Source organism: Pleuronectes platessa, chromosome 8 (genome assembly GCF_947347685.1).
Source record: "Pleuronectes platessa chromosome 8, fPlePla1.1, whole genome shotgun sequence".
In the NCBI taxonomy this organism is placed as follows: domain Eukaryota; kingdom Metazoa; phylum Chordata; class Actinopteri; order Pleuronectiformes; family Pleuronectidae; genus Pleuronectes; species Pleuronectes platessa.
Window position 1 is genome coordinate 15340724 of NC_070633.1, and position 26871 is coordinate 15367594.

Below are 26871 nucleotides of genomic sequence, written 5' to 3' on the forward strand. Positions count from 1 at the left end.
GGAGGAGGAGGAGGAGGGGCCGGTTGCCACCAAAGTGAAGCCAGTGTGTGATTATGTAGGCAAGAGCCCATCTTCCTCTCTCTAAAGCTGGCACACACTCGCACACACACACACACACACACACACACACACACACACACACACACACACACACAAGTTGCAATTTCTTCCCTCCACAAAAATGCCTGAATCACCCTCTGTCCGCAGGTAAACATCTCATGAAGCCACATCAGACTTAAAGGACCAGTTCTGCATTTTCACGACTCTTCTTATTCGGTTCATTACAGAGTTACCATGAGTTAACATGGTAACTCCCCCATTGTGAGACTTATAAAGGACGGATCTTATGAAAAAAACAAACGTACAAACAGACAGAGGAGAAAAACTAAACATATGTTTACTTCCTTGGTAAAGGTAGAAATAAATATTGTTCCTTTTTGGATTAATACAGTTTGTCGTGACAGAGAAAAGCTTTAAATGCTTTGTTAATAATTGTCGCATGGAACCATTATTAATAAAATGTTTAAATTGATATATTTTTTGCTTCGTTCAAGTCATATTGTCTTAATTAATATATTCAACAGCCAACGGGGGAAATTTTTTTGAAAATCACATTTGGCATAGACAAAATCTTCCAGTTTGAAAAGAACTACAGGGAATGATTGTGAACGCATCACTGCTGAGAGTTACACAATAAACATGAACACTAATACAGACAATTCATGGAATTTTATGAAGATCTGTAAAAGTGTATCTGGTTTGTTAGACTGTATTACTGCACAGTTAGCAGACCTAGCACTCGGGCTAACAACCTCAGAAAGATGCATTCACACCCTGAGACTCACCAGTGTTTTTCCATTTCTTTCTATTCCGCCGACATTTGAGTGAATGCAGCTTTTAAATGTCTGTGCACAATTTGAGTTGTCAGAAGTCGTAAACACGAAAAACATTCTCTTTCAAATACATGAATGTGACGGCGCCCCCTGTGGTCACTGCTGATGTTGCTCAGAGACTTCAGCCAGTCGAGTTACTCCAGCCTTTTTGTTTTGCATTCATCTCTCAGACTCTGCTGTAGCTTCATATTTCTGCACAGACCAGCGCAGCTGTGATCGTCACCAGACAAAGTTAAAGTGGAAGATGGAGAAATGTGATGCATTAGTCAAAGCCACTGATTTCAAAACGCAGCTTTAGTCTGGCTCTCGGTGGGATTTCCAGCTTAAACTCATTCATGCCTTGTCACTTAAAAGCTTATCCTAATTTTATTAAAACCCTCCACACAGAGCCCATCCCTTTTTATCTTTACTGCCTTTCAATCTAGCTCCTTTCTTTCCTCTCTTCCTCTTGGGTCTCATTGTTAATTACAGTTAAGGACTCGGAGAGGACTGTTAATCTGTCAGGGGTGGTTTTTATTGCTGCTCTGCTGCCATCCCATTATACCGTTATTATAGTCGCGGGCGCAGGCCTGTAATTGCTGTAAGTAGAAGGGAAAGGTAGGAGAGACTCAGGCTGCCTCCGGGCTTCTGGTCAGGGCTCCTTCATCATCTGTCCTGGCACCGTTTCTAAAATATAACACTGCCTGTGAACAAACGTGATCCTGTTCCAACATGACTGCTGCAACGTCTCAGTGAAAATCTGTTTCTGTGCACCCCCTCTTCCATTTCAAAATTCTCTTTTAAAAAGGTCAGACACACTGTGGGGTCCTCACGTCACAGGAGCCCACCCAGCTGGGCTGATTTAATGTGTGGCTGAAAAGAAAAAAAAAGAAAAGAAAGAAAGACTTCCTCAAAAACAACTTCTTGCCTGCCTTCCTTTTCTTCCTCCTTAACGCAGAACCAAATATAGAGCAGCCACTGCCACGTCATCTGGTCCTCAGCACTTTCTGAGACTGAGAGGGCGAGTTGGGGTTCAGCACCGCCCCACACACACACACACACACACACACACACACACACACACACACACACACACACACACACACACACACACACACACACACACACACACACACACACACACACACACACACACACACACACACACACACACACACACACACACACACACACACACACACACACACACGAGTGGGGTTTTACTAAAGCATGTCTGTAATATAACTGAATCCATAATTTCTACAAAAACCGTTGAGAGTTCTGGCTGTCATGGAAATAAGGACAGTTTTTATTGAAAATGAAAGAGTGAACATTTACAAAAATAAATACAGATAAAACCACGGGGGGTTTCTCTCAGGGAAACATTTCCATTCATTACTTTTCCAATCTTTTCACTCCACTGGCAGCATCGGCCACTCGCATGTCATAACTACAATGAACCAAACAGTGCTGCATTCTTTCTCTTGGAACCAACTCAAACCAGATTCAATGTAAACCCATCTCAGTGACAGTAAGGGGTTGTGCAACGGGAAATGTTGAGGGGGTGTTTACGCCTCCTCTTCACTCAGCAGCATGTTGGGGATTCCTCTGGAGATGGGGAACTCTCGTCCTGACTCTGGACACTGCAGACAGCCCTCGATCACCTCCACCTGTCACACACACACACACAGTCAAGGATATGAGGCCACCACTAGCAAATACATATATGGCCAAAAGTATATGGACACCACTTTTGCCATACTTTTGGTTGGGTTCTGGTTTGTTTGGTTTGGCCTCGGCCCCTTGGTTCCAGTTAAGGAAGATTCTGTTGCTCCAGCTGGTGGAGTTTTTTTAGACCAATGGTTCCGAAACCCTGGCTCGTGTTTAATAATTAAGTCTAATAATTAAAATGCTATTGTTTGAAGTTATTATCTTGAACTCGGTGCAGTTTCACTCATCCTGACTCTCCCAACAAATACAATACACCGATTTTTTTTATTAAAGTACGTTTTTTAGTAACTACGGTAACTGTGGACCGGTCACAGGAGCACCTTTCAGTATCAGCAGGACATGTTGTCCCACACAAAGATGTCACATTATGAACTATTCATCATGAAACAGGAATAAGTAACACACCTGGAACACAAATCAACAAAAAATACTATTTGTAACATTAAATTTGAAGAAGAGATCTTTGTAGAGAGGTACATATGTAAATTAAAATTTACCTGCTTCTTTTATGCTAATGTTCTAGCTATTTTTAAGCAAAACTGTCAAACTGATCTTCTCTGCTTTCTATCACAAGACACTCAATATCTTTGGGTTTGAAAAAGTTAAACACAAAACAAGACATTTGATGACATCACTAAAGTTTTGACTTGGTTAGACAAAGGGCAGATTGTTGATGACAGTCTGAAATTTTACCTCTAACAGCGCCCGGTGCACTTTCTTCAGGAACTCTTCATCTTTCTCGTACTCTGACACCAGCTCAGACGGCAGGTCCTGCCGATGACCGAGCTATAGAGAGGAAACAAAGAAGTGAGAATTCAAACTGCTGCACCATCACAGATGAATATGAGCCTCACAAGTGGAAGTTACTGGCTGGAATATTTGATTGAAAAATTCAGAATTAATCTCTGTGGTGGGCAAAGGGAACACAGTGATCTGAAACCCAGAATCTCAGGGATGACTAATGAATGTTTGTCCTCAGATTTTTGTGTTTTCATTTTTGTCTACCACAGAGCAGGCTGCTTTTTATTAAGGATTCAACATGAAGCCTTCGTGGTCGTGGGAAGACGTCTTGTTAACATTTCTCATATGTTCAAACACTCCCACACAGTTAAGCATTGTCCTTTGAAGACTGCCAGTGACTAAAGCATGGACGGACTCACCCCCTCTGCTGCCTGGAGCAGAGCGCTCCACTCCAGTTTGGGAATCATCCGGCTGACGAACTGAGGGTTGAACTCCACCTCATTCACCTTCACCTCAGTTGCCTACGCACAAAAACAACCAGACAGAAAAAAACAACCTGTCAGCATCAACATGCAGAGTCCTATAACTAGGCCTCAGACATGTATGTAAACAAATGAGGTTTATAAGAATGTCTATATCTACGGCTTTGTCTGTGTGTGCGGCTGCAGGGAAGAAGCCATCACACATTAACACCTGCAACCAGGAGGGCTGGTGAGTGAGGTTAAGAACTTGATCTTTCCTTAAAGATGAAGAATAATAAACTACCGGAGTGTCCCTATAAAACCTTTAACACACAATGGTTTTCAATGATTAGTAATGAAGACTTAAATGGATACAGGTCATACTTAGTGGCTATTGTACTTAACTGAATTATGGTCATTATGGTGTTTTAAATATTATTCTTTTCTCTTGTGTGTGAACAGGATGGACACATTTTCCATATCCTTTCCTCTTTAAATATTTCCATTTGAGCTGAATATATAATATTTGGATTAAAAAATCTATAAGTACATGTAAAATGTGGATTATTGATCAAAGCTGTGACTCTATTTGGGTAGTTTGAGCCTTACAAACAACTAAATGGGGACTTTAGCAGGATATAAACTCAATGGCCACTTCATTAGGTACACGTGAAAAAATTTAACACATTTAATCTGCTTTACTTTCTACTTAGGTGTTATTTATAATTCTTTGGTTGACACTGGCCAAGATAGTGGAGGACATCCAAATAAAACAAATATTTAACTTCAGTATTTTATTTACGTTTTAAGTAGAGCTAAATGAAACGAAAAACAAGAAACACTTCTATGTAATAACACTGTCAGACCCTGATCCAGCTCAATTACTTTCAACACAACCGATGCGTTTGGAAATATGAATAAAATGTTGAATGGCCTCATGATGACAGTTCAGTTCTCTGGTGAAGAGACAACACGCAGCACGAAGCTAATGGGATGTTATGTTAAAGTGTTAGCCACGTTAGCAGCGATGCTAAGCAGATGTGAGAATTTACCTTGATAAGCAGCGGGTATCCTTTAGTGACGCCCTTCACGTGAGACGTCAGCATGTTGTGTGTGAGCAGCTTCATGTTTAAACACAACGATTGATTGATTTACTAACAACAAATACACACTTTGAGTCTTTCGAGATGTAAATCACGCTATAGCATTTACATGTGGACCGGAAAAGCGGACTGTGCGTCGCTGAATCGGTTCCCCGGAACCTTGGCCTCAGCTTTGTTGGTTCCTAGGTCCCTTCTTTAGTGAATAGGTGGTTGAACATGCCAGTTATCTTGCCAAGGACATTTCGGCACGCTGATGGGGAAGAGTGGGATTTAAACCCAAACCCACTTGATGAATGACCCCTTAGACCAAACCGCCTGCTCATTCCCATAATAAACTAAGCACATCAACAAGATGGACAAATTATTGTGTGTGTGTGTCTGTGTCATTCTATGCTGCTTTTGATAAACATTTAAGAGAAAACCATTGTATTTTCTACTTTACTACATATATTTGACAGCCTTATTTAAAAGTTACCTTAATATTTTTGGATTTTAAATACTGGATGATTTAACATGCTTTAAAACCTATTGTTAGAGAATAACCCAGTAGTTTCCAACCTTGGCTTCTGACACCTTACAAAACTTATAAGAGTGTTACCCAGTGCGGGCTACCATACATACTTTTTTTGAATTTTTACATTAAATAATAGATGGTATCTCATTAGTGAATCATGATTTATGTATTTTTAATAGATAACTTTCTAAAACATTTTAAAAGTTAGCAGTAACTAAGTTAGCTCTTAGATAAATGTATAAGGTAAAAAACCCTAACCCTAGAATTTTAAAGTAACATAATACTCACTTGAGATAGTCAAGTAATGTACAATAGTATAATTAAACAGTGTATTACTGAATGTATTTTGTTAAATTACACCACCTAAAATTACACAATATGCTAAATTGTGTTGACTGTGTTAGTTAGCAGACAAAGACGATGTTTATTTTTATACTCAAATTTTTTATTTTTTGTATTAATTGTGTATACTCCTTGTCTTTGTATTATACAGGTCATTCATACAGTTTATGATATAGTAAATAGTAATTACACACGAGAGATGTAACAGGCATCAGCCTGTCACCATCACAGACATGCATCATGCGCGCACTTAAACACACACATACACACACGCACATATCCCTTACGCCAAATAACAAAAAGGATAAAAATGTAAAACCTTTTTTTTTTTTTTTTTTAATCACAAAACCCCTTATTCTTCCTCCATCATCACCAGATTCACATCCTCTCAACTCTTATTTTCCAAATGAGTACAACAATACTTATGTTATGACAAAATAAAAAACACATAAAGAAAGAAACAAAATGCAGAAGGCATCTAAAGACGTAGACAAAGCGTTTCTGAGGACAGTTGCTGTCGGTTTATTCAGGGCCCCGGGCTCTAAGCTCCTCATGGAAACAAGCACGAATGAGCTGTAATGCAGGGACGTCGACTGGCATCATTTTGTAAAACAGTTAACAACTTAAGTCTAACTTGACTTTGAGAAGCTTTAACAAAATCCAATGTGCTACACAGTTTAGATGCTTCATGTGATCAGGTGATTTTGTTCAGTCAGGTGTGTGTCATTCTATCTGTGAGAGGGAGAGAACAGGATTGAGGAAGGCAACACAAGCTCATCAAACAGAGCACTCTGCAAGGTTTATGGCACAAATAACTGCACTGAGAGAAGTGGGTGCGTAGTGGGGCCGAAGCTGAACCAGTCACACAGTGTGGTGTTGGGAAGTCATGGTGAAAACCATCTGCCAACATCTGGAGCGTGTTAGGAAAAGGCAATTCCTTGACTCTTCACTCTCTGTCTCTGCTACAAGCTTCACAGGTGCTGCTGGAGCTGTGACGCTCATGAGACTATTTTGCTTCCACGCGAAGAAGGTAAACTTGTGCCACTACTTTTAATCATAACACAAACAGTTTAAAGCAGCACATTTCAGAGTACAAAAAGCCCCCCCCCCCCCATCAGTGTCTTTCTTACAAGCAATACAAACCTTGAGAGAGATGATCCTTCCTGCCCTTTGTAGGATCGAGAATCAGTGTGACGGTGATATGTTTGCACAGAACATCTGCAGACTAGTGATTAACTCAGAGGAAGGATATGAGGAGAGCTCTTGCTGAATGCACAACTCAACAATTAAATCTGCTGCGTCCATGTATGATGGAGCCACGTAAAACACTGGCTGTTAGTAACTGCAGTAGTAATTAGTCTTTGCTTTGCTTTTGCATTGGAGCACAGGCTGATTCTCTTTAGACCATACACACATGCAAATACACATTCAAACTCATGATTCACTCCCTTCGATCAGACTTTCCCAAATGATAATATCAATAATGTCTCTCACACTCTCACTCACTCATGTGCTCACACACACACACTCATTCTCTCTCACACAGAAACAAAAAGCCGCCGTCATTCTTGACCATCTTCCGTGCGCCACTTCAGGAAATCCTCCTTCCGGGCGTCTGGTTTGATCTGGTTCCTCATGCCACCGAGCAGATTGGACGTGGCTTCGGACGCCACTATCAAAGGTCGGACCACAGTGGGAGGGATCTGCCGCAGGACACCGCCCACAGCACCAGGCAGACCCTTTTGTTCGTGGCCGCGGGATGCTACATCGCACAGAGTCTGAGCCGTGTCCATCACTCCCTGGAGGAGCAGAGAGAATGAACATCATGCACGGGCTGGAAACTTGGTGAAATATACGACCAGGATATTTATTCCTTCAGGCTGTGACCTCTGATTCCCCACCCTGATTATTTACACTGAGGTCACTAAAGATTACTGCAGGAGGTCAACAACACAGTTACTGATAAAAGGGGAAAAAAATGAGTGCACAATGTGAGGGTCGTGTTGGGGACATACCTCTCTGACTGTGTCATAGGCTTTGGCCACACCCTCTCTGAGGTCAGCAGGCTGGGCGGCTCTGCGGGGTCGGCTGGAGGGGGCCCGGCCCTCAGTGATGGCGTAGCGATTCAGAGGTGGTGTTGGCGAAAGGATGTCGTACACCGTCTCTGCGGTGGCCTTTGAAAATTAGCAGACAGAAACCACAAATTAGTTTTCCTCATTTGAAGTAAGAGTCTATGGATAGATTAGGTGATATATATATTGTAAAAAGCTGTCAGACAAATGTATTATTTTAAGCTATTTATATAAAATTGACCTGACACCAAATACTTGAGGCTGTGTATATTCTAAAATACTTCCACATTATCCACACATTGAACACAGCAACAATATTTTCTCCATCTTATATCATCACTTAGGTAAATTGCTTAATTCACAGTCACTGCTCTCTTGTCTTTACAGACCAAGTACCTGTATGGCCTGCACTAGTCTGTTGCTGAGCTCCAGAGCAGCTGATGCTGTTGAGGTCCCGAAGGATGCTGCCCCCCTCTGGAGACCTCGGATAATGCGTCCGTCTTTCCTGTACTGCTCTATGGGCAACCAGAAGAGATCCCTCACTCCGTGGACTGGAGAAACACAGAGAGGTGGAGAAGAGGTGTTTTAACAAGTAGATGAAACAGGATAAAGAACAATGTTAAGCTGACGATATGTTTGCAGACAAAAGCACTTTTAACTCACAGAGCTGGACAACTGAGTGCATAGGGCCAACGCCTCCCAGAAGCCCCGGCAGCTGGTTCTTCCGGATGTCTGTGAGCCACTCTGTGACGGCGTACTGGATCACTTTGTCCACACCAAGGAGACTAGGATTTGTTGCAGAAGAAAGACTTAGAGACTAACACCAAAACATTTCTCAAACATAATGATTCATTCTCAAACTACTGAAGAATTTGGGTCAGTTTTAAATTAGAGAGACATAGGAGAGCGATCTATCTCAAACAACAAAGGAGACAGTTTGTTTTGACAGAGGTGTTTGTGTTCGTACCCATGTCTGCAGCAGAGACTCTTTAGCTTCAGCTCTGAACAGTTTAACTGAGCCAGGCCAATCAGGATCCCTGCAAACGTTCCCTGTGATAAAGAAAAGAGCAGGACAGAAGAGTGAATAATGGGGACACTTATTTCCTGGTAAATGCAAATGAATCCTACAGATCTGATGCTCACACCAGCTGACAGATGAAGACTCTCACCTGTTCAATGACAACATGTTTGCCCTGATAATCCAGCCAGATAGGCACTTCAGAGGTGAAACGAAACTCCCTGAACAAAAGGGAGAAGAAGAGAAAAATGATTCATCAATAACTAACTCTTTATTCATCATAGACAAGCTGGCAGAGTGCACTCGCTCTAAGCCATGTTCTTCTTTATTACCCTTAGGTTTACAGATTGAACACTTTTGAACTTCACAACAAAATCCTCTTTCTCCTGTGACCGTGTCTGCTGGTGGATCAGTGTGTACGTACCGGAAGTAGATTGGCTGGTCAGAGGAGGAAGTGGAACCTGCAGAGGAGGAGCTCTGCTCACTGAAGGTAGTTTCAACGGATGCTGTGAGGTCAGGTCCCAGACCAGCAGCTGCCTCTCCCTCCTCAGACGCCTTCGGGGATGGGTCTGCCTTCACTGAAAATAAGTAAAGAGAAATATAAAAAAAAAAAAACATATTGACCACAACATGTTTTTGTTTATATACTGGATGAAATGTTAAACATGCTCAAAATCCACTTAAGTCATAATTTAAACACGTTTTGCCACCAGTGACAATGTATCATGCCACAATGACCATACATAGTACTTCAATTGATAACGCCATGAAAAGCAGCAAAGCAAAGACTGCATAATGGATCCTATTTGAAATATTAATATATTTTTTTTGTTCAACAAAGCTCACCTTCAGTTGCAGGGTCCACAGGCAGGTAAGGGTTAACATAGGAAGCCAGATTACTGAAAAAGTCCTTAAGGAAGAAAAGTGCATCCTGGACAGAAAGGAGAAGGAAACCGGCTGGTTAGGGGAGGAGCCCTGTCACAGTAAATGGTGCTCACTCATCTATACCCCAAAAACATTCATGCGAAATGTGGCAAAACTTTATCAGCCACAAAACAAAGAAAAAGTGAAATCATTTACCTTGAAAACCTTATTTAGTCTGAATGTTGTTAAGACTTATTTGAAATCGAATCGAATTGAAAATACTGATACTGATTGCTTGATTAATACTCAAAATGATGTATTTGTTGTTGTTGTTGTTTCTCCTTGGCTGAAGCATTTATAAAAAATATTCTACTCAGTCACATTCAAACATCCTTCACCAGGTTTGGCTGCAGAGGATGATAAAGTTTCTGTTAACATTCAGTTTCAGGTGCTGGAGTTACCTGATCGATGTTCAGTCGTAGTGGCAGCAGACTGACCCGAAGACAGCACTCTGGACCACCAAGGCCAGACTCTGGGCACAGCTGCAGGGCCTTCACTGTCAGCTATGAAAAGAAAAACACACAATCAATATCTTTTATTGTATATCACATTATCAATACTTTCTAAAAAAAGTACAAGGCCGCTGACATATTTCAATTCAGTTCTCCCTCCCTCCCTGAACAAGGATCCTCTAAGCTGCATCAGGTTGGTTCAATCCCAGTCAGTTCATTTCAATCACAGAAACCTCTCATCACGTGCGGTCTCACCATGCTGGAGTGGGCTCGGCGGGGCATGCTCTCGCTGGTGTAGAGGTAGAGGAATTTGTTGAGTTGTGAGGAGGCCAGTCGGTCTCGAACTTCCAGCTCCTGGACGATGAACACCTGCCTGGAGAGGGGCTGCTCGTTGAAGGGACCGGCTGTGACCACGGCTGGCAGCGACACCTCCCCGTCCGGCCCTGCTACTGCCTGTTGGTAGGACTCATGCTGGAAGGAAACCTGGAGGACAAAGCCGGAAGAGCGACTGTTTTGTAAAACTGCATAAAAAACTTCTAATATGTAAAGTGCTAAAAATAGTAAAAATAGTACATGAGTAAATAGTATTACATTTTCCTTTTTTTAAGTAGGTAAGTTGAAAGTATGAATTCACATAAAATGGAATCGATTCACTAGAGTGCATGCACCTCGGAATCATACTTACAGTAAATATAGCACCGGATTGAGGGTTCTTATTTTAATTCTAACATTACATTATATTACATTTCATTACATTTAATTTAGCTGAGGCTTTGATCCAAAACATCTTACAATAACTGCATTCAACCATGAGTGTACAGACCAAGAACAGCAAGAATCATGTTAGTACATATGCATCAAAAAAGCCAAACTACAAAGTGCTACAAGTAAGTGCCATATGTATCTGGAACTTTTTAAACATCAGTTAACACTATACCTTGGTGAGCTGGATCTCCATCAGCAGTGTGTGCTGGCGGCCGGTGCCTCCCGCCCACCGCCAGGAGTTCTGGGGGCGAGAGGAAGCCGCAGAGCGAGAGGGGGACCCACGAATACCAGCAGGGGTCGAACGACCTCTGGAAGAGAGGAGGACAGACAAAAAAAATGTTTAAACCTTGTATAATAAATTATTTAAAAGTAAATCAACCTTCATGTGTGTGTGTTTTACCGGTTTGCCTGCTGGGCATGTATGGATATGGGCTTGCCGCCAAAGTCTTTCCCCCCGTATAGATGCCAGACAACAGAGATCTCCCGCAGCACCACCCTGCTCTGGGGCACTGGGAAGCGACTGGGAGCTCGGAGCAGATCGCAGCTGCCACGAGGCCTCGAGAAGTGACTCTCCTTCACCCTGACTGGCCCCTGGGCTAGCACTGTCACCACAGGCTCCCCATCCCTGGGCTGTAACAAATCCCACGTGAGGTACAAGTTGAAGAAAACGTTTATAAGACAAAAGAGAAAAGTTGAAGTTATTCAAGACTCACAGGAATGCCCATGCCAGGAGCCTCCAGGATGCAGAAGTCGTCGTTGTCCGTGGAGCCGTCTGAGCCTTCCTCCGACATCATATCTACCTGAGCCTCTGTTGCTGTGGCAACCAATCCATCAAGCTCAGAGTCCTCCGCCTGCAGGATGGAGGGGCCGCGCTTCGAGGCTTCACCAGGGAACAGGTAAACCGAGACAGGTGAGCCTCTCTGCATTGAGGGAGAACCTGGAAAGTCCAACATTATGCAAAGATCTGAGGTTGTGTTGGAATGGCAGCTCAATCACTGTCAATCAGTTAAACTCACTTTACCACAACATAAATATAGAGGTATAAAACTTACATTAAAAGGTACATAAAGGCACTGATGTCAATATATTTAAGACTATATGCTACATTGTATAATATGGGACTAATTTATCATGTATGTTAACAATTGTATGAGCTCAGAAATATATTCATTTTCACATATGAGGAGCTCATCGTCCTTCATTTAAATGTATAGCAAATAAGGTGTTGATGGTGTCCTCTGATTGGTGGATTTATTTTTACCAAGGTAAAACAAAATACATTCATTGTGCCGTTTGTATGCATTTTGGATAGGCAATTTATACATTGTGTTGATAAAGAATAATCAATAAAAGCCAAGAAGTGACAATACATACTCACAAAGACACAATACTAAAGTTCTAATTTCCTGAATTGTATCTAAGCAAAAAGCAAAAACAGTGAGAAACTATGCAGTACCTGGATCTGAGCTGTCTTCTCGGTAGCTCTTCTCTGTGTCTATTAAGGCATCAGCCAGATCGTACTGGTTTATCTCAGCGGTTTCAGCTGGAGGGCAGGGCAGCACAGAGGCAGGGGTCTCTGACAGCTGACAAGACAGAAGATCACACAGACTTTAACTTCACGGGATCTTTATACCACTTGTCAACATTAACTCAAGTCATTATATTCTTATCGTTGCTCATGACATGTGTCATTTACTGAATTGTGTCACTGGATTCATGACATACTGCTTTCTGAGTTGAAGTACAAGGGAAAATCATCACAACATAAAATCCATTAAAAATTCTTATCCATTCATCATTGTTGTTCTCCAGTGCAAACACAGTCCTTACTGGTAATTTCTGGCCGGCGATCTCAGTGGGTGAGGCGTGTCGCAGTGGGGGGTGCAGGTCCCCCTGGGCGACCAGGTACTGCAGCACATTAACGAGGGCGGCGCAGGAATCAGCGCAGGTGTGCAGGTGGACCACGTTGTTGGAGCAACGGAGCTCGAAGAGAGGCTGAGTCTGGAGGTGACGAAAAGTCACATAATAAGAACACAAAGAAAAACAACAGACTCACATTCTATACGATTTTTTTCTGTTTAAAATCAAACCATGTATTATAAATCTGTAAATTGTTAATCTCACGTCTGCAGTCATTTTTCTGAGAAGTAGATTTTTCAATTTTCGAGTAAAAGAAGTGACAAAGAATCAATATAGTTGTCCTCTGCACTTGTTAAGTATTTTTGTGTTTTTCAGATTAGATCCGTCGTGTTTCTGAAATTCAAGGGAAGTGTAGGTAAATACCAGACTTGTAAACCAATGTCAAGAAAGCTGGACATTTTAAATGAAACAATTGATAATAAGAATACACCTGCCGGATATTAACATAAGATTGACTAGACTGGACAATTAAAATCAATCCTACAAAATATATTTGCACACGCAGACTTCAAACTGACCTTTCACACATTTATCCACCTTGTTACTGATTGGCTAAAAGGACGGCTGCATCATCGTATTTACTGCCCCTTGTTTGTTTAAGTTCCATTTCCGACTGAAAAGTGATCCTCGTCATAAATTAGAGGTCTCACATCTGAAGCTATTCCTACAGAGGAACTTCATTATGGTGAAAATAAATATAAACAGGGCCTCTGCTTGTTAGTGGTTTGTGATGGGAATTATGATAATCTTTTTTCTTTTTCTGTGTTTTTTTGTGGTGCATCATAATTGCGTGTTAGTGAAGGAAACAGGTATATAAACAAATGGCGAGTACTCACCAATTTAACTGTATCTCTGCCTTTCCATGTGGTGATGGCCAGCTCCAGCAGGTCGATGTCCAGGACACACACATAATCTGTGTGACAAACAGACAAGTGGTGGTTTTCATTACAGTGAACAAAAAACATAAACACACATATTTCATGTGCAGGTTAAAAAATATAGATGAAAATGTTAAACCTTTTCGTTGGTTTGTGCCTGATGAAGAAGTTTAGACTCTGTGTTATCTCTTAAAATGTACTTTTTCTTAAATGTTCATTTTTTGTGTGTCCTTTATCCTGTCCTTTTGTCATTACGTGTAAATTATGTTGTATTATCTAATTTGTTGTCTGTGTTTTTAGATTTTGTAATATATAATTAGCTCTCTCTGATTTCAAATGTTATTGTATTATTTTTGTTGTAGTCTTTGATGTTTTGTCTTCCTGTTTTTTTGTCCACTTTGTACTTGACAGTGCTGCAAGTCCTTGAGAAATTTTGTGAAAGACAAAATGGCAGATACATCATAAGTCAAGTGGGCTTTCAAATTGTAATTGTATCATTTAAAAGAGAATCAGCATTAAGCGCAGCGGTTTTGTTGTTTCAATTGCATTTTCTACCACGATACACAGCAACACATGTACATCATGAGCCTTACCTCTCCTCAAGTCAACGGTGTCCATCTCACATTTGTCAGAGAGGTAGAGAGCAGAGTCATCCAGGATGAATCTGAATACAACGCAGCAAATACATAAATATCTTATTTTAATAATTTGCTACCCACCGACAACAACATTTAAAAAAACATTTACTGTGCTGTTTATCGTTCTCAAGAGGATTTCAGTGTGTGCTGTATTAAATGGATGCTATACCTGAGGTGGAAGGTGGCGGTGTCGACGATAATGTTACTGGACAGAGAGAAGGACTCTGCAGTGAACAACACTCTCAGAGGCAGATACAGAGGTCTGTCGAACAGAGAGGCAAATGAGGACAGTGGAAAAAAGTCAAAGGGCATAATTTACATTTCTATTAAATGTAAAACATCTTTTCATTAACAAACCTGTAGTCGACGGCACAGGTAGCGAGGTGCGTGTGGAGGACAGTGATGACAGCAGGTGCTGTGTATCCCAGAATGGGATCATCAATGACATCCAGGAAGTCGACCAGCTTTAAGAAACACAGTATTAGATACAGAATATAACAAAGTATATCCACTTAATTTGATAACTTTAACTGAAGATTGCTCAAAATGCAAATAAAGTAGGAAATAAGACAAAAACATATAAAGATGCTTGAAAATGAAATCGTAAAATACCAAGAACTAATAATTTTATAACCAGTAACTGGTTTTAATCCCCGCAATTTCCTTTCATGGTCATTCCCTCAAAAATGTGATACAAGGTGTGCACAATAAGGACAGATAAAATACAAACAGAAACCACTTACAGAGTGTACAGTGTAAGCAGCTTTAAGTCGATGAACTTTAAAAGCTTACGAAAACACAGAAGAAAACATGATCTGAAACGCTTCTTACCTGTTCATGCCAGCTCTGATTGGTCTGCGTCATGTGATGTCTCATGGTGGCACCTTGAAGTCGAACGGCAACTAGGAACTCCTACAAGGAGACACGGAAACAAGCATTAATTCAGTTCAAACAAGTAGCGACACCAAACTCAGGTAAGTGATGAGGACGTACCTTAACATTCCTCTCGAGGTCCAGTGTGATTTTGATGGCTGTGGATAACATCTGTAGTTCCCCCTCCCTGCCGCTCACGCTGCTCACACCCACCTCTGTGGGGTAGATGGTAGGGTCCAAGTGTTTTGGGGGAGTGAAGCTCGGCATCTCCAACCGTTGTGGGATGGGGGTGTCTTTTACCACCGCTGCAGTGATGACGGGAAATAAAATAGGCTTGATGAAGATACAATACCTTTCCTACTTAGTATTAAATACACTGTAACATAATATAAATAGGCTAATAATATTTATGTTGCATATAAAAGTTTGCAAACAACAGGACAATGTGAACCTTTGTGATAGAGCTCTACTCGTCTGCTCTCCAGACACAGGAAATTGAGATTAGGGTCATTCTGGTGCTGCGCCACACTGAAAATCTTCCCTCCCTCCAGGTCGAGTACAATCTCCCCATGACTCTGGTCCTCCTGAATCAACGAAATTGAATATGGAGGGTTAAACACACAAATTATATGGCATAAATACACATAATTTTTGATTTGTAACACTACCAAACAAAACAAATGACCAGATTCAATATTTAAGACCTGATGCCGTTAAACTCATCAGTGCCAACATGATGGGAAATGTCCTTCTAATGTATGTTGAGCAGTCATCCGCCTAACCTTTCTGTCTGTTCTGGCTTGAAGCCGTCCTTGGCCGATAATCACAGTGAGGGAGAGGAGGCTCAGGTTGTGGTTTGGGCGCAGACCTGACTTTCCAGCTGATTCACTGGCCAAGTAGAATGGAGGCTCTTCCTCCTCTGAATCAGAATCTGTGAGGGAAAAGAGATGGAAATATACAGTTTACTGTCATTCAACAATGGAGGATCAACCGTCAAATATAACACTAAACCTGCTTGATTAATAAAAAGAAGTTTGGGCAGGCATGGAACTACATGTATAACTCACCCAGTCTGAAGGCCGACTTGCAGAGCTGGAACTCGTCAAGACGATGGCGGCTGTGGTCGGGGCTGTGGCTTGAGGGGGGAGGAGGGGGAGGAGGCTCCCACATCAACAGGTCATTGTTGATCCTTTTGGGGAAAGAGGTGGAAGGAGAAAAGTATTGGTCATCGGATTCATGATCAACGTACAAGGAAAAAGCAGCATTATAAAAAGGTCAATAAAACCGACCACTTTGAGTGAACATGAAGAACAATAAAATCTTATAAACCAAAAATAATCTATTTTATCGAAGATAATCTACTTATGATAATTTATAGCATTTTCCAAGTTTTGAGGTGATACCTGGATGATCTGAGCTTGGATGAAAAGATCACTTTACACTAGTCTCTAAATACCTGTTGTAGACGCTCTGGAAAGCCTGTTTGCTGGGCAGAAGGATGTAGGCCAGCGGCAGGCTAATGTCAACAGCACACTGACACTGAGCAACACACTGCGCCTGAAACTGACGCATCTCCTCTGGATCGGCTGGAATCACCATCTGAAACCAGGACGGAGGAGAGAACAAGGTTTAAATCAGGGAATGTTGATAAAATGGCTGATAAAAGAGATAGGTCATATTTTGTGTGCATCACCGCACCTCCTCAGTCTCAAACATGGTGCGGTTGGAGGAGAACGGAGAGCTGGCTTTGTCGTTGAGTTCACAGTGACTTTCAAAGAAGGCGGCCCCCAGGTCCCTGATGAGATTGGTCCCACTCAGACCGGTTGCCGGGCCTTGAGCCTCACCTCCACGCACATGCACTGATAACCTGTTCATTGGGAAAGATCCATTTTCAAAGGGGAGTAGATTTTAACAATATCTGTCTGATTTGAAGATCGATCATGAGTCATTTTAGAAGCAGACATTTTTCCTGAAGAGCTTTAATATTGATTGCAATCAAATTATTGACTAAATAGATAATATAGTTTTCATGAAATACGTAATTTTTAGATTATCACAACTGACCTGGGGAGAGAGTCACGGTTCCTCTTCACTCTGATGCAGGGGAAAGAGCCGCCCTCCCAGCCCTCATATGACCCTGGTGAGACACAACACATCAGTAAGTCTCCCTATTTATTATTTAGAAACATGTATATAAATATCCAATAAATGTTCATCAGTATTTGTCAACATTAAACACAGTGATTTATAATATGTTTGAACTCCAGTCTCCATTTGACGCCCAGGTCTTCAGGGTCAGACTTTATTCAGGCTGATATCATGCAGCCTGACCACGGCAATAATTATCTTATTTATGGCGTCTTTTTAACACATGTACCCAGAGATTCGAGCTTTAGTTGCTCTTTTCATTGATCATCGGTTGACAACTTCAGAAACAATTGCAGACTCCCCACCGTGCAGATCGGTGAAGGAGGCCTCCAGCAGCTGGGTGAGGCAGGGAGCCCACGGCTGTCCCGGCGTGGTCTGGCTGCCCTGGAGGTCCGGGGCCTCCTGGTGCTTCAGTTCTAGGTCTGTCAGCTCAAGCACCAAGATCTCCTGCCGCACTGCCCTCTGAGTTGGGGGCCGACGCTCAGGGAGGGGCCGCAGGTCAGGAATGGGGAAACGCAGCCTGAGGACAGCGTGTGGGGAGAGGAGGGTGAAGGAGGAGCACAGCTCACTGCTCTGGGTCTGAGAGAAAAGAAAGTGAGACACATCTTAGTTAGATGCACATGGATTTTACATTTGATTTGTTCATGTCAAATATGATTGGTCAGACATGGTGGGATACTTTATATCAGGCAAATCTAACATTATTTCAAAATGGAATGTGGGCTCCAACCTGTACAAGTCCAGGTCCAGCTCTCTGTGTGGGGCAGTGGCTGAAGGCTTTGCTCAGGTTCCCCAGGCGACTCAGGATGTCCAGGTCCAACTCGGCACACAGCTCCCCCAGCTCCACCCGCACCACACTGTCCCGCCGCACTACCCGCTGTTTACCCTGGCAACACAAACACACACACATGTTCAAGACTGATAGTGATGTATTTCTGATCTGTTATCATGTCATGCTCCAGGGACATGACACACTTTGTTACAAACTTTTCGTAGAAACACATTTGAGATTTTATAATACATATTTATGTTGGCATCAGTAAACATACAGTTATTGCAGTGTCCCAGTTCAAGTCCAGTTATTTAGTTTTATTGGGGCCAAAGCTGTTTTCCTTCTCCAAGTTTAACATTTTAGATAAACAAATAGTAAATAAATGGAAATATCTTTTTAAAAATAGTATAATTTGAATATTATTATTCAAATTATATTATTATTATTATTATTATTTAACACTAGAAAACAATAAAAGGTATGTAATACTGGAAAATCTAGGATTTTGGGAACTTTTTCAAAGCAGTTACTAATATTAATTGTAAGGCTGTAACAAACGTACCAGTTTTGACATCATACATCATTAAAAGTAAAATCCAATATAATGTAACTTTGTAACTATAAACCTATCATGACAAAACAATTGCTGCTGCAAAGAATTGCTGTTTTACTATTTAAAGTTGTTTAACATGGGATCATGCTAACTCTCACAGGCCTTCCACAAACAGCAGTTTTTGTCCAATCTGGTGTTAACACTGAGGCACTTAAATATTTAACTACTTACCTACCAAAAGTTATTATAACAGCTTATTGTGTACATCGAAATAGAAGGAACATGGGCTGTGTGTATGTGTGTGTTTAAAAGTGTACCTTGCGCAGGGTTCTTTCACTGAGGCTGTAGTGTAATTGGGCACATGGTCTGGCTGCAGCTCCAATTGTGAACAGACCAGATTTCTGGAACTGAAGCAGCTGGAAAGGGACACAGACACATTGAAATTTAAATTCATCATCATCAGCTAAATTACAGTGAAACAAACATAAACTTCCTTCAGACAAGAGGCAAAAAACATTACCATCTACAATGATTAGCTTCGGTCACATTCCATTTGTGGTTTTAAATCTGATACATATTTGTTATTCATATTGCAGTATAAATGGTAATTTTCTTCACACTATGCATGTGATTTTTCATTGTTTTGGGGGATTTTTATTTAATGGATAGCCTTGAGAAAGGAATCGAGAGCCGAGAGAGAGCGGGTCATGACCTACAACAAGTTAGGAATTGGACTGCGCACATTGCAGTAATGGGTTATCTATACGCCTACCGCTTATCATGTTTCCATGCTCTCAGTCAAACATAAGACGTTGTGAAGAGCAGCTGTGCTAAGAGTGTTCACTCATACATGTACACTTTACAATTACTTTTGTGATCCCTTATTACCTCTGCCAAGGATGTTTTCATTGCCATCTGTCTGTCAGGATGATTATTCAAAAACTCTTGAATTGATATACAAATTTAGTGAAGTACGGCATGACCCAAGGAAGGGCCCAGTAAATGGGCGGTTGCACTCACCGAGCGCCCTTCTTGTTCGATAATTGCTTCATTTAAAATACAATGACCTAATGTGAAGAAGCTGTAATTTAAGAGTAACTGTCTTAAGAGTTCTACCTCACTGTACTGAGGATTTCCGTCCTCCCAGAGGCACTCTAACAGCTCCAGTCTGCTGAAGGAAAGGTCAGAGGTCACAGCTCGGCTGTGGCGCCTGCCGCTTCGTGTCTCACAAGCAACCTGCACTGCTGCTCCCGTCAGCCTGGGAAAGAGGACACAGAGGAGAGGAGAGACAGAAAAATGAGTCACTCTCAGTGAAGAGAATAAATCCTAAATAAGTGCCTTAAAACTTGCAGCATTCTACAATAAGACATTTTAATGGTAAAGATATGTCCAATGAAATGTAACTGTGCAAGGACAAATATGTGTCTGTGTTTTTCTACCTCAGATGAGAGTGTGGACAGGCTTTGGCAAAGCCAACTCTCAGATGCTGGAAGTCTCTCTCACTGAACATGCTGTCTTTGAAGAAGGCCAACTCCCGGAAGAACACCTGAGACACCTGCGTCAATGATGAGGCTCTGTCAAGGCTAGTGGGCTGGTCCTCCTGCAGAAGGGTTAGGGTGAGCCCGCCAAGCGTCAGACGCAACAAAGCTTCAGGCTTCAGCTGCTCTGATTGGCCACTGTGTGAGCGTCCTGCAAGGAAGAGGACGAGAGTTCTGACTTATGTCATCATATTTTGTTCAGAAATGAATGAAAAGTAAGGGAGAGTCAGTAAGGAAGCTTAAGATGTAAGTATGTTAAAGAACAACTTAAAGTCTGACTGTGAGTGTAGTATTTTATATTTAGTTTTCAGATTTCAGATTTTACCTCTGGTGCGACTGCTGGCCTGCGGTAGATTCGACAGAGAGCCCGCTACAGGATACCTCCTGGGACAGTTCATCATGCCCTGGCAGAAAAAATCAAAGTGGAAATAAGATTGCTTTGAATTGACGAGTACATTTACAAGCCACAAGTTCCAGCTCTGTGTTTTTCTGTTCTCTGTTAATCTGGTATCATTAAAAATACTAATGTAAAATACAAATACAATGAAATACTTATATTGACTGGCTCCTAATTAAAGCTTCTTGTTCTGATAAAGGAGCAAAAAAAATCAAGGATTTTATCTTCCATTCTCTGATGGTTTTCAGTCTTGGGACAACAGCCATCTGCTAACACACGCACGCACGCACGCACGCACAAACACACACACAAACAAACACAAACACAAACACACACAGTACCTGTCCAGAAAGTGATACAGGCTGTGTGAAGCTGGCAAGACTGTGTGTAGAGGACTCCATATCACTGTCTGACAGCTCGCTGCCTGATCGCACAGATGTCACGCTACTGCTCATCCCAGCAGGACCCATTGAGAAAAACATTTCTGTAGGAACACACACACACACACATGAACAACATTTAAAGCATAAATAGCATTAAATACCAAAATGTTGGGAAGGGAGAAGCAGAACTATTTTCAAATCAGTGCTCATTTTATTCAATATGTACTGTGTGACGGCCCAAGAGCTCTGGTCCTGTATATTTGCGTGTAACCTGTCTTGCAGGTCCTTGATGGGCTGGAGCTGCATTACCATTAAGTAAACTGGATGTCTGTCTAGTTAAAGTAAAACAATACCTCACTTTGAAATGAGGCTTTTTATATATTATAAATAAAAATGTCAGTGTCTGGCATGATTATAAACTTCATGCTTCAGTTTCAGGTCTACTAAAGTTGTGTTGCATCTCAGAAAGATACATAACACGTGAACGTTTGCTGCTCTGTGTACCTCCATTCTCCAGGCCGGTGACATAGGGCTCCAGGTCGGGTTCTTCATCCCACTCCCTGTCCCTGGGACTGGAACCCAGCTGTTTACTGAGATCATCCTCAATCAAACGCAGGTCGTCTGAGTCCAACGGGCGGCTGTGGACTCCACCACACTTAGTATCTGGCTCTGAGTGAGACAGAGGACAAAGAAATGAATTCATAATATGCGTGGAAGGGAACCAGACGGAGAGTGTGTGAACTCATGTTTATGAGGCATTTGTAGATGTCTGAGATCTTAATGTGTTGCTATGAGCTACTGGGGAAACAGAACAGGTTTATTCAGGATTATTATGCTGTGTCTCGGGGGCACACAATTTCCTCCTAGTTTCCAAACAAGTAATAAGAAATGAATAAGTAGTGAATTTATGGTCTTATTTTGTGTGTGTATGTGTGTAAGCAAGAGAGTACCTTTTACTCATCATAAACACGAAGGATGGGTGGTGGATAGTTCTCTAACATTGAATATAAATTCTATATCTGCAATAAGAAAAAAATCTAATATCCATTTGATTATTATTACCTCCAAAGATGAGTTTATATTTTCAAATGTCTGTTGTTTGGATGGTTAGTTTGTCATCAGGATTATGCAAAAGCTACTGAATCGATTTCCATTAAACGTGGTGGAAAGATAGAACATAAACATAGGAATTTTTCAATCTTTCTTTGACATTGCAAGGTGGGGCATTTTTTTGACATCAAGCATATTTAGGAGATATTTATTTATTAGTGTCTGCATTTTGGGGCAATTTTAAATTGGTTACATAACTGGCCTTAGGTTTTATTTTTTAATCAAAAGGGCAAGTGACATTATACCCATTATAGATTAATCACATGCTAATTCCAATTTGAATTAAAATGTAATTGAAACTGTTTAGATCTGGAGCAGTCAGTGAAAAAGCAGTCTTTGCCCTTGCATTAGTTTAGTTTAGCAATGTTTTAGGGAGCGTACCAGTTTCTATGCAGAGGGCTGCCAGCAGGTCTGTCAGATGAGTTATTTGATCTGGAGTCAGCAACATGTGGACACAGCCCACCTTCCCATCCAACTCCAACTAATGAACACAGAGAAAGAGTCAGGATACAAGAGTCAATATGAGAGAACAGCTGCGTTTACTAAACCTTCAGTATGACCACACATGAACACGCCAACACACCTTTGGTCCAGGCAGCATGTCGTTCTTTTTGATCTTGACGGTGGTCTCGATGAAACCAGAGCAGCTTCCTATGAGCAGTGGCTGAGATGGAGGACAGTGAGGGGCAGCCAGGGGCTTTGGCTCTGCGTCATCAACTTCTTCACCCCCCTCCTCCTCCTCTTCCTCTTCCTCCTCCTCCTCCTCCTCCTCTTCCTCTTCCTCCTCTCCTTCACTTGCCTGTGCTGAATCTGGGTGTACCTGCACAGGAAAACTCTGAAAAATTAAGTTTCTTGTTATATATTGTTGATACATAAAATATTACTTTAGGATTTTTGTCAGGATGGATAAAGATATAGTGAAACATATCCTTGTTCACAAAAAGCAATCGCTGCCATTTATTCACATACAAAATAAAAGCTTTCTTAATTTGCATAAAATGCAGTCATCACTGCAGGAGAACTAAATTAACTCATCTCAGTTTGAAAGAGGTTGAGACTTCCTCTGATTTAATAATAAGAACATGGCACCTTTAGAACCCTCAGATTCACATCCACACATTAGACAGTGCATAAAATGTTTTATGAGGGTAGATAACTGTGCAGAAAAAGGATTGCTTAGTAAGTCACTGTGGTGTCCATCACCTGCACTGTGCCGTTGCTGTCATAAAACAGCTGGACAGCGCTCAGCTGGAGGATCTTGTGCAGGAAGGCAGGTGGCTGGTGGATGTCGACTGGCACAGCAGTCTGGCTGGCTGGATCTCGCACCGCCTCGTCAAAGTACTCCAGCCTAGAGCAACACCATGCAAACAACATTATTTAGTGCTATGACAAAAAATATATATTCACTACATCTAGGAAAAAGGGTAGCTGTCAGGAATTGAGAAGAAAGGGGGGCTGCTATTCCTCCAGAGCCAATGATGAGGCATCCACACCTGCACTGTGACGGCGAGGGAATTAGTTTAAGATGCCACGCTTTGAAAATCAATATCCCACTGAATGATATCATCAGTAGAAGTAGTACTTAAAATTGTGGTCTGAACCTCTGAAGTACAGTGACATCACAAGCACCTAGATCTCTTCACAACAGAGAGGGAGGGGCAAAAATCCAAAGGCCTTACACAACAAAAAATAGCCAAGTGTTTCTTGAAACATGAACTCAAACCTACCGTTTAATGTGCATTTCTAAGGCAATGCCTGTTTCCAGGTCCTGGGGCTGGTGCTCGATGCGAACGATAGTGTCAATGAAGGTGACTTTAATACGACGAAGGACTGCACAGACACACAGAAGAGATGACAGACATTCAAAGTTTCATTAGTACTGATGTTTCAGAATATCTTTTCTTAGTTGTGAACACGTATTCATCTAAGTGGACAAATATTCTAACTAATATCGTAAAAACAAGATCACAGAAGTCTTGCTGATTACTTGGGAAAAAACTCCTCAGGCGGAATAAGTTTAATTTATTCTGTGAGTGACAAGCATAAGGAAAGACAGACCAACACATACCTGTATCGAGAACAGATCTTCATTAGGATCTTACAAACACATAATCCCTTTGAATTATATTCCAGAAAAATGTGTCAATTTAACACAACAGAATTAAGTGCATTTACTTATACTTTGTATGAAAATATACTTTGCCCCACTACTATTGTCCGTGTGTACAAAGTTTACTGAGGGAAAGTTTGCTTGTCTAATGTTGACTGTGTGATTTGTTTACAAAGACAGGACACACTAACTCACACACATCTTTGACTCACCAGTCTCAATGGTTTGTGCAAACATCTCAAGCCCCTCCAGTGGGGCAGGCGGCTCCTCGGACGCCTCTGGGGGGTCTTTCAAGCACTCCTGAGCCAACTGCATGCTGGAGGTCATGCTGGTTGACCAGCCCTGGGAGTCCCAGCCCCCACCTGAATGCAAACAAAACCATGTGTGATTCAGTCATGTCTGTACTTCAGTGTAAATGCGTTATAGCTGAAGACTAAAAACCAGCCTTGCATCGACTATTCACACTCACTCTCTCTCTGTGCTTTAGCAGAGACAACATGTAAGTGACATGCGTGCTCTACATTGAATTGAGAATTTTAAACATGGAGATTTGTGTGGCACCTCCAGGGCAATTTGTAGACTCAGAGCTGAGATGATTTCTTGAGATTGTCAGGAAATTATTTTTATAATGGTAGCAAATTAATAATTTCGGTCACGCAAAAACCTCCAGAGCCAGTTACTCACATGTAAAGATAAAGTGTTGTTCTTCTTCATATGTAACAGATTACTGATTATTTTTGTTAAGTTTTTGGACTTTCACCTATATAAAGTCTTTACCACCTTGGACTGAAATAAAACACCACAGGATTGGATTAATTAAGAACTAATATTTAGAACTATCTATTACATCATGTAAGTGATTAATTGTAGCTGTAGATACATGATTTAATTTTGGAGAACACACACATGATAAATACACTTGCATTGAAATGATGCCGTCTGGATGCTTGGAGCCATCCACCCTGATGTTTGCATATTTTTCTGTTGTTCTTACATGTCGAATATTAGACATTTATCTGTGTACTATTGTGTACCATGAGGTCAATAGAATGAATGTAACAGTGATGAATAAAGGGACAAATTAGTCTTTAGAATAATCAGGTATTTGGTCCAAACACCTCAAACCAGGAGAGGATACAAATTGTGGAGATCCCCTCACTCATCCTGAGGCTGACTGATGTCAAGAGCTGTATTTGAGTAAACTTACTGGTCCGGTACTTTGGTCGACATGTTATCTGAAGACCAGAAATTTCTAGGGTGCAGTGATCAGTCAGGAGCGCTTGCCATGGAATGGTCACCACTATGCTGCTCACAAAGCCATCCACTATCTCCAGGGGAGCTCCCAGAGACTCCAGCAGCTCATTGACCGCCTTGAGTAAACAGGGAAGAGTCAGACGTGTCAAAGTAAAAGAAATGAGAGTAATTGTTTCACATTTGTCTCAAGGTGCAGGTGAAGTGTATAGCTAGCAGAAGAGGAAGTGTTAGACAGTAATGACAGATGCAGCTAATCTGGTGGCCTGATGATGTCTTTCCCGTGAGTGCACTTCTTCGAAGAAACGCGAGCCTGGCTGAGAGCATGACGCTGGAGATTGTTGTTGAACTCCGGGAGCAGTTGCGAAACAGTCAGGGGAGCACGAGTCCAACAAAAACACACGGCGACTGCCGCTGTGGCCGGAGACAGCCACCAGTTCCAAAAACAACATCCTCCAGTAACTCACCCAGACATCGAGGTTGATTTCCTTGATGACACCGCTGCCGTTGTACAGGTCCAAGCCCAGCTGGTCCAGGCTCAGCCTCTCCTGCAGAAAGTGGCCGAGGTAGTGCTGCAAGAGGTACCGACAGGCCCGCTTCTTGATAGAGCCCGACCAGGGGAAGAGCCAGCGAGACATAGGGACGGAGAGAGCGGGGAGAGGGAGCGAAGAGGTGGCGCAGGAGAACGAGTGCGGCTACAGTCCTCTGGCAACTGCATAACAGGCGACCGCGAAGTGTGCAAAGAACAAGGAATGAGCCACGGCTAGCTACAAGGGGCTAAGGAAGGGGCGAACCGCTACTCTACTTCTCCCCTATGTCTGACACAAAAGACAGAAAATACTTGGTGTCAGGGCGGACGAGGCTCCCGCGTTACTTGAAGACACTTTAGTCCAAACGTCCGCGGCTGTGTCAGCTCATGTTTCCGCTAAGTTCGACTTGATTCGGAGCGACAGGTCCCGTCTGTGCTGATCTCTTGTTTCAGGGTTGTTTATTGTTATCGTACGCCGACTGATGGTATGGCGAGCGTACGTGCGTCATCACGTCGAAGCCCGGAAGCGAGGCGCTCGATTCTAGTCTCAACTCCGGCGCCATCTTTGTAAGGTCCAAACAATTTAATATGAGCAATTTCTTTCAATTTAACTCTCCAAAATATTCACACATAGCTGGAGAACTGTTTATACGAGTGAATATTTTAACGTTTAAAGTAACTGTCTTTAAAGTATCCTTCTTGTTGGAGAGCAACCACTTGACCATGGACAAATTATAGTGTGTGTGTGTGTGTGTGTGTTCGTGTCATTCTATGCT

The 26871-nt window shown here is 41.9% G+C and overlaps 2 protein-coding genes across 3 annotated transcripts; both read right to left on the reverse strand.

Annotated features, from left to right (window-relative positions):
- Window positions 1-2158: 2158 nt before the first annotated feature.
- On the reverse strand, window positions 2159-5048 carry trmt112 (tRNA methyltransferase activator subunit 11-2). Its single transcript, XM_053428950.1, has 4 exons — window positions 4858-5048; window positions 3764-3865; window positions 3297-3389; window positions 2159-2542 (listed from the first exon to the last, which is right to left on the reverse strand). Exons 1-4 carry the CDS (start codon window positions 4930-4932, stop codon window positions 2441-2443), a joined length of 372 nt encoding a protein of 123 aa, XP_053284925.1. The 5' UTR covers window positions 4933-5048; the 3' UTR covers window positions 2159-2440.
- A 797-nt stretch (window positions 5049-5845) lies between these two features.
- Window positions 5846-26595, reverse strand: atg2a (autophagy related 2A). 2 transcript variants are annotated; one of them, XM_053429291.1, is made up of 42 exons: window positions 26034-26595; window positions 25523-25685; window positions 24528-24677; window positions 23933-24035; window positions 23409-23553; window positions 22789-23025; window positions 22587-22686; window positions 21600-21764; window positions 21054-21196; window positions 20641-20719; window positions 20217-20466; window positions 19894-20035; window positions 19095-19193; window positions 18183-18338; window positions 17758-18031; window positions 17369-17441; window positions 17003-17171; window positions 16761-16903; window positions 16372-16493; window positions 16087-16235; window positions 15756-15888; window positions 15425-15609; window positions 15263-15343; window positions 14789-14895; window positions 14601-14693; window positions 14387-14457; window positions 13752-13828; window positions 12826-12996; window positions 12452-12578; window positions 11709-11932; window positions 11396-11625; window positions 11168-11303; window positions 10486-10713; window positions 10180-10281; window positions 9701-9785; window positions 9279-9432; window positions 9006-9075; window positions 8804-8886; window positions 8500-8621; window positions 8233-8387; window positions 7780-7938; window positions 5846-7563 (listed from the first exon to the last, which is right to left on the reverse strand). In XM_053429291.1, exons 1-42 carry the CDS (start codon window positions 26202-26204, stop codon window positions 7327-7329), a joined length of 6063 nt encoding a protein of 2020 aa, XP_053285266.1. In that variant the 5' UTR covers window positions 26205-26595; the 3' UTR covers window positions 5846-7326. The 2 variants fall into 2 exon arrangements, with proteins under 2 accessions (XP_053285266.1, XP_053285265.1); XM_053429290.1 differs by having other exon boundaries at window positions 22789-23040.
- Between the last annotated feature and the right edge of the window lie 276 nt (window positions 26596-26871).